This window comes from Habropoda laboriosa, unplaced genomic scaffold, assembly GCF_001263275.1.
Source record: "Habropoda laboriosa isolate 0110345459 unplaced genomic scaffold, ASM126327v1 scaffold561, whole genome shotgun sequence".
In the NCBI taxonomy this organism is placed as follows: Eukaryota; Metazoa; Arthropoda; class Insecta; order Hymenoptera; family Apidae; genus Habropoda; species Habropoda laboriosa.
Genome location: NW_017100686.1, coordinates 29,136 through 36,803, shown reverse-complemented (window position 1 = coordinate 36,803; position 7,668 = coordinate 29,136). Strand labels below are relative to the sequence as shown.

Below are 7,668 nucleotides of genomic sequence, written 5' to 3'. Positions count from 1 at the left end.
CCGCACATTCTTCTTCCACTGCATTATTTATAATATATGTCATCTGCAAATAAGAAAGAAGTAGTTGTTATACATTAAATTGTATTAATATAAAAGAATTATTTTTGAATTATTTATGAATTACTTCTTCATGCCATATTTTTAAACTGTTAATGTTTATATAATCTTGAATATATTGGAATGATTTGCGATAACCGTCCATAATTGCTGCTAAATTATGAAGTTTCTGCAGCAATGATGTCTGCAAATAACACATTATTAATAATAATTTTTAATAAAATATCTTGATTAATAAATGAATTTAACATAAAACTTACTTTTGATTTTGGTTCAAAAACAAGACCATTATCTAAAGCTAGCGTCACTTTTTTTACAAGTTCTTGTCGTATACCATCTTCCAAAAGACGATGCGAATCGACTCTTAACACACCCAGTGGAACACTTTTCAAAGAGAGCACACCTTTTGTAAATACTGATACAGTATATGTTAATTTAGCCATCTAAAACAGGTTGTTATTGTTATATGAAGATTACAAATTTATATTTGTATTTAATTTTTTTCGATTTTTTTGTAGAAAGAAAATTAGAAATTAATACATACTTGTAATCTATCATCTAGTTGTGCATAATCTTTCAGTTTCTCTTTTGGCAGTTTAGTAGGGATTTCTTTGAAAGCATTGGTTTCGAGATATACTATTTGCGCAAGCAATCCAAACACAGTTTCGGGTATTATTTGCAAAACACGTCTTGCATATTTTTCTAATTCTCTGCTAAAATATTGTGATACAGATGATAAATCTGCACTACGCGCTTGATTTATTCTTAATAAGGGAGTCTCTAATGCTGAGGCCATCTAAAAATAAATTAGACATAAGATTTGTTAAGATATGGTGTATTAAATAAAATATATGTAAAAATTAAACTTTACTTTTAAAAATAGCGCTTTTAATTTTATTACAGTAGGAGGACTTTCTTTTATACTAGCTTGCATTGCATCAATAAATGATTCCATTATATTCCATGCATAACAACAATCTGTCACTATATTTAAACTTATCATAGTGTCTTCAGTGATGCTTCCAGTACGTAACATTTTATGTAAAATTTCACGTGTATCGGCTAAATATTGTGATATATGCAAATTGTTCTCTAATTGATGAAATTCTGAAATTATTATAATTTAAATGATATTATCTCGTTATAATCGATGTAATAACAAAAATACGAATGTCTTATAATTTGTTACACTGTATTACCTTGTACTTCTTCTAATGCCTGTAACAACTGTACTATTTTTCTACCATCTTCTTGTTGCAATGAATCAATATGTCTACTTATCTCCATAAACCAAGCATGTAAATTGTGATTCCTTTCAATACCATCAAGTGATCTACTACCACCAAATATTTGGGCAAGATCTGTTATACGTTCAACACATATTTCTTTATCTCTAAGCCATTTAGTTTCTTATTATTACGATTAATAATATAATTATTATTAATTATATATAAAATATGTTATTGATCATACATCTTTGTACAATTGTTTAACACCTTGCTCAATCTGAGCAGTACTTAGCAACAATTGAAGACAATCAGATGTTGTATATTTGCTTTCTGTTACCACCAATTGTCTAAGCATACGTGAGCGTTTTGAATCTTCTATTGATATAGTTGATATTGCTGTATGTAAAAGTATCCAATGTAATACTACATTACATTCCCTTACTAATTTTACCAATGGTCCTATTGCACTTTCATCTAAAGTCACTGCTAATTGTATTTCTTCTGTTTCAGATATCAATACCTAAAATAAAGATTTGAAACTGTGAATGTCATATTATATATAGTATTATATTGAGAAATATTTTATTCTTGAACACAGAAAACGTAGCTACCTTCATTTTCTGACCATATTTTTGTGCAATTATTTTTACATTTGATGATTCAAGAGTATTATTGAGAGCTGTTCTTGCTGCTTTATATGGTAACCACCAATCACACAAATTTATTACTATTCCCATATAAATACTAATCACCCAATTATCAGGAAAAAATCTATCTACTATTTCTCTCATCATAGCAGTATGGCTATGCAACACAACCGGCTTAAATAATAAAATTATGACTAACATTGATGCTTGATTAGAAAGAGCAGTACTGCGATGTTCTGGATGTGGATAAGCAAGACTTTGATTATATATTTCATCAGAACGCAAACGTCCAATAATATGTTCTATTAAGGAGTCATTTAGTGGTACTCTCCTGTAAAATTAATTTCGTACAAACAAAATTTAATAACATTACAAAATTTAAAAATTTTCAAAACCTTACTTAAAATACTCCTCAGGATAATTGGCAGGTCGTTTATTAGAAGTTTTAGAAAATCCTGTTGAACGTAATAACATACATATATCATCTACTCTTGTAGAAGATGAACGTTGAGCATTGTACCGATAATGAGATACTAGTAATCTTTCTCTTATACATCCCTCAAAATGATAATCCACCAAAAGTAGCATAACTCCATATAAATATACTGCTTCACACTGTTAAGATAAATATGACTATTATTTTCTGAATAAATTTTATTCTAAATAATATAAATTTCTCATCTAATTGAAATTTAACAAAGAAATAAAAGTGTTTAACACCTTAATGTATAACATTTTTAACTACACAGTATATGTTAATAAATTACAAAAATACCATTAACTGTCTTTCTTCCTCATTAAACAAAATAGTATCTATGGACTGGTGAATATATATTCCATCTCCCAATTCATCTACATAAAGATTCAAGTCTGTTACATATTTATGTATACTTTCGAAAGTTAAATAAAACCTTGAAATTAAGTCAGAAAAATTATTTCGTAGCTCTTCATCTGTATCTTGAAGTACCTACACACATAACATTAAATGAAAAATAATCATTGTGTGTCAAAAAATAATATTGTTTATAAAAGACACATAACACGTACGAGTTTTATTAAAAGTTTAAAATAAATAACAGAGACATTATTTACATTCATTTATATAATCTTGTTATTTCCTGTTTACTTACTGGATCATTTTCTATTTTCTGTTCATAAGTGCTAACTGATTTGAAATATGCAAAATCAATTATAATTGATCCATACTTTTGTACAATTTGTTTTGTATCCAAACTGTGAAATAAAAGAAAATTTATGTAATGTAATGTGGAATAATTAAATTAAAAATGAAGGTAACGTAAATCTCATATTTTCTAAAGACATAATAAATAACCTAAATACTGGCGGCACATAGTCCTTCAATCTCATCAATTCTGCAATAACAGCATTTCCATGAGATACTAATCGTAGTAGATTTTGCCCACAAATGTTATTAGTTGCCAAGAAGTCACCCATTTTGTATTGATTTATTTAACTAAAAACAATTAATAATTCATGAATATCGAACCATTTAGTAATAAACGTCAACGATCTTATTGACGTGAGAAGACTGAATAAAACTGTCCACTTAATCAGTCATTTAACTTTAATACGTAGTAATTACAATGTACTTTGGAAAAAAAAACAATATAAGAATATGTGAACATACATATATATTATACGGTATAAGATTTTCGAATATTTTAAACAGCGTATATTCATGTCTGCACATTTAGAAAATATGTGCTATCAGTAATATGATAAGTCATCAAAAATTACTGTAGTTTAACATTAATTAAAGACAAGACATATTTTATTAGGTATTAAATATGATTTCTTCTACTGTGCAGAGATGAGAAGTTGGTTAACAGAAGGAATGCGGGTCTGGTTATAATTAATAGGCCCACCATCTCCTGCACAATCATAAAGACAGGGCACGTATATTTTTGTTATTTGCCGAAACATTCGCATCTAGGAATCGAATCATATACCATCGCGTGACGAAGAGAGTTTTCAATCAGCTGTCAATAATAAAAGATCAGTATTTAGTTTATTTAATTTTGTAATTGAATATTATTTAAAGAATGAATGTTTCACAAAAGAAAATGTGTGTTGTGTGTAAGGGAGAAATAAATAGACTGTAAAATACTGTAAAACAATACTGGTATATTGTAACCCTTTGTAAAATACATTTTGTACACTTATCTTACAATAAATAATTGCATTTCTACATTTTTCCTGATATTGAAGTCCTTTCCTTGATTCCTGTATACGTTAAAATGAATGCTTTTATCATACCTGTAATCCGGTCTCTGTATTTTGGCAATAAGTAAAACAACAAAAAGAAATAAGGATACCTTTAAAGAAATGAATTAGACAAGGAAAGGAATACGTTTAGACAAGGAGAGCACCTTTAGACAAGGACAGAGAGAAACGCCTCCTATTGGTTCGCGGGCCACCATGCTCCACTTTCCAGGCCCTAAATCGCGTCGTTTCGTGAAAAATCATTGATAACTCAATAATTAGGATGATTTTGTGAACTTTTAGAGTTGAAGAATAAAATGTAGACCTTCAGCAATTTTCAATAATTAGGTATTAACAATTTTAGTACGGGATGTCGGAAACGATACTGCATACCTTTATGGTTTTTCAATAATGCTTTCTATTAAATTCTCATGCAAATAACTGTATGCATCTGAAAGGCAACACCTTTAGCTACATTCTTCTATAATTTTTATTAACATAAAACCTTGTCTAACTCGTTACTGTAGTGCTATCATTGTCTACCCGTATTCCTTTCCTTGTCTAACTAATTTCTCTGGTCCTACCCTTGTCTACCATTATTCGTTTCCTTATCTCTCTTCGCTAATGCTATCCTCGTCATCCCTATTATAAATGGGGAGCACAAAATCTATTACTATATAAGAATGAACTTCATACTACGAAGCGCAATAACATAACCTAAAGTTTAAAAGCATGAAATAAAATTAAATATAGATTCTAAATGTAATTAAGAGTAAAAATACATTTAGAAGTGTACACAATTCCATAATAAGTATGTTTCTCTACTCTTTATCTTACAGAAATGTAACAAATTGTATTAGTAAAATACATATTGTCTCTAAATCATTGACAAGAAATTCTAAATATAGATATCCTGTACTGTATCAATCATTTCATTCTTCACCGAGGTGTTCATTGAAAGTAAACAATATAAGGTAGGATCTTAACAGTACTTTATGATTTATGTAAGAAAATTGAACTAATATATGTATATTATAAGTAATTTATGTTGTAAAATATCAAAATATTGTATATGGATTGAAATAAATTTTTTCTATTTTTTCATATGTACATAGAGCATGTAATAAACAAATAAAGTCAAACCTGTTAGATGTAAATACCAATATACAAAATAATGTAATATTGTACAAGAATGAATATATACGTGGTAGCAGGATATTAAAAATACTTTTTATTGGATGGACTTTTGGTTGTACGATAATAGCATATTATGCTTATAGTCCAACATATATATCAACATGGTCTCAAAGTCTATCTTGGATTGAATATCTAAGAACAAATGGAACAAATTTGGCTTGTTTTGCATATGTAGTAATAATGGGTAAGAGTATTATGATAATCTTGTATTATACATTTGAATATAGCTTTTATAAATTTATAACTATGAGCTACTGAATCATGTGCATATTCATTATTAACATATAAAATTAGTCAATTACCCGTAATATTCTTAATATAAGATAATTTTACTTTTTTACTAAATGTATTTTTATGTATAGGACCTCCTGCTTGGTTGCTTTTATATGCATTGAATCATAGATTTGTAAAATATATTATTTTACACAAAGGTGGTCAAAATGTATCTGTAATTACGAATCATTTATATAAACGCCACAATACTTTCAAACTTCCTGTTGATGAGGTATGTGTTTTCATTTTCTTTACAGTAATTTTATGTCTTAAGTGCATATTTTATATTATTTTGCTTTATAATTTTCTTCAAAGAAATTGTATTGAAAAATGACATCCTTCATATTTTTTACTATTATTTTTAAGGTAAAAACTGTTGTAGCAAGAAGTCAGATGATAAATTATTTACCACTGAAAATTCGAGGTAAAAAATTTTATTATATTGTGGATAGTGATGGAAAGTTTTTAAATGGCCATTTGTTTGATTATACAATTGGAACAAAAAAATCTTGGTAGAAGCATTGTTATTTATGTATATTTCAAATAAATTGTAAACAAAATATGGTTATTATCTTTCATATTTATTGTTGTATACAAAGTAGAAAGATTATTAAAACATTGTTGGAATACGATTGTAAATTTTTAATAGATATGTAAAATAAATAATAGTTACTATTTTATACAAAATATAGTTTTATAAGCATTGTCAACATGTTAGTGCTGTTAATGTATATGACATATAAAATATGTTTACATTTTATATTAAGTACATATTTCTCTTTTTTCAATATCTTTGTCGATCATAATATTTATGCGAATATTTGCTTAAACGATCACTATACCCATCATCGTGATATTTATCTTCTGCTTTGTAATACACTTCAGGTGCTGAACCTACATGTCCTTGCCAATATCGGGTCCAATAGAGATCTTCTGGATTAATGTCATGTGGATGTTTTGCATTTCTAAATACATGCACACAATATATTAGGCTTCCTATTAGTGTGAAAAATCCAAACACAAGAAATACTATTCCCAAAATCCTGAAAGAGAGGAAGGGTAACTTTCATTAAAAAATCACTTTTTTATTTCTATACAGTACTTAATGAAATTAGTATAAGGTACAAAATTTATTGTACTATTTACATATAAAGTAAAAAAAAAAATAAGGGAATATGTAACTTTTTAAAATATGTACTTACCAGACTATTAATGGTTGGAAAAATTGAATTACTATAACAAAGCCTAATGTAACAAGAATTAAACCAAGATTGAGAAGTAACATAAGGCAGCACACTCCCTTAGTATTTGGACAAAAAGGATTAGGTGTTGACATAGTTTCTATAACAATACCGTCTTTTTTGGATGTATGAGATTTTACTGATTTTGCAGAACCATAACTACAATGACTAGGTGCATGATGACCCAGTCTTGAACTTGGTGTTAGACTGTGATGGCTATCAATTAAATAATAATAATGTTTATAACAGAATCGTATTTGTGCAAAAAATATTATACTTTATTGCATTTACAACCTTATATCTGAAGTTGCCCTATATGCAGCACTTGTAACATATATATCTGAACCATTATCACATATGCTATCATGTGAAATACTTTCACTAAAAGGATGAAGATTGTGTCTCAAAGATCCAGATAATATGGAACCACGGCTGTTATGTATATTTCCTGATTGTTTTCCTTCCTCTTTTTCATATTTTTCAGAATCGTCTTTGGTCTTCATTGATTTTACCTATCAAGTTCAAGTACACATGCATTCAAACATTGTAAGCACAACTTTTTATCATTATTTATATATAAATAGATTGTACATATTTACAACTACAAATATAAATTATATATGTATATTATAAATTACCATTGTAGCATGATCAGTGGGTACAATATATTCAGATAATGTACAATCTGATGGGGCACGATGACTTTCAGTACCATCTGCTAAATATTGACTACTTATTTTGTTGTGATATTCTAAATATTTTGAAGTACTTTTCATTGTGATATTTATACCTGTATTCTTT

At 27.8% G+C, this 7,668-nt stretch overlaps 3 protein-coding genes across 3 annotated transcripts in view; 1 reads left to right on the top strand and 2 right to left on the bottom strand.

The window, feature by feature from the left end:
* The window catches only part of LOC108576856 (WASH complex subunit strumpellin), a 5,129-nt gene extending 1,661 nt beyond the window's left edge, over nt 1-3,468 (bottom strand). The window contains 11 exon segments of the mRNA XM_017939919.1: nt 3-43; nt 125-241; nt 318-500; nt 602-853; nt 929-1,164; nt 1,257-1,806; nt 1,898-2,264; nt 2,334-2,548; nt 2,709-2,900; nt 3,064-3,166; nt 3,267-3,468. Of these exon segments, the coding sequence (XP_017795408.1) occupies nt 3-43; nt 125-241; nt 318-500; nt 602-853; nt 929-1,164; nt 1,257-1,806; nt 1,898-2,264; nt 2,334-2,548; nt 2,709-2,900; nt 3,064-3,166; nt 3,267-3,388 (2,378 nt within the window). The 5' untranslated portion in view covers nt 3,389-3,468.
* Nucleotides 3,469-3,632: 164 nt separating this feature from the next.
* Nucleotides 3,633-6,142, top strand: LOC108576855 (transmembrane protein 223). The gene is made up of 5 exons (XM_017939918.1): nt 3,633-3,664; nt 4,945-5,130; nt 5,272-5,537; nt 5,716-5,858; nt 5,993-6,142. Exons 1-5 carry the CDS (start codon nt 3,633-3,635, stop codon nt 6,140-6,142), a joined length of 777 nt encoding a protein of 258 aa, XP_017795407.1.
* A 266-nt stretch (nt 6,143-6,408) lies between these two features.
* LOC108576911 lies at nt 6,409-7,662 on the bottom strand. Its single transcript, XM_017939983.1, has 4 exons — nt 7,506-7,662; nt 7,162-7,379; nt 6,829-7,083; nt 6,409-6,669 (listed from the first exon to the last, which is right to left on the bottom strand). Exons 1-4 carry the CDS (start codon nt 7,641-7,643, stop codon nt 6,411-6,413), a joined length of 870 nt encoding a protein of 289 aa, XP_017795472.1. The 5' UTR covers nt 7,644-7,662; the 3' UTR covers nt 6,409-6,410.
* Nucleotides 7,663-7,668: the final 6 nt, after the last annotated feature.

Excerpts from the sequence above, each read along its gene's own strand:
- LOC108576855 (XM_017939918.1), top strand. The coding sequence starts at position 3,633 with ATGTCTGCACATTTAGAAAATATGTGCTATCA. Across the intron at positions 3,665-4,944 it reads TTAGAAAATATGTGCTATCA|AAGTGTACACAATTCCATAA; the intron begins GTAATATGATAA and ends AAATACATTTAG. Across the intron at positions 5,538-5,715 it reads TGCATATGTAGTAATAATGG|GACCTCCTGCTTGGTTGCTT; the intron begins GTAAGAGTATTA and ends TTTTATGTATAG.
- LOC108576911 (XM_017939983.1), bottom strand. The coding sequence starts at position 7,643 with ATGAAAAGTACTTCAAAATATTTAGAATATCACAACAAAATAAGTAGT. Across the intron at positions 7,084-7,161 it reads AGGGCAACTTCAGATATAAG|CCATCACAGTCTAACACCAA; the intron begins GTTGTAAATGCA and ends TTTAATTGATAG. Across the intron at positions 6,670-6,828 it reads TTCCAACCATTAATAGTCTG|GATTTTGGGAATAGTATTTC; the intron begins GTAAGTACATAT and ends CCTCTCTTTCAG.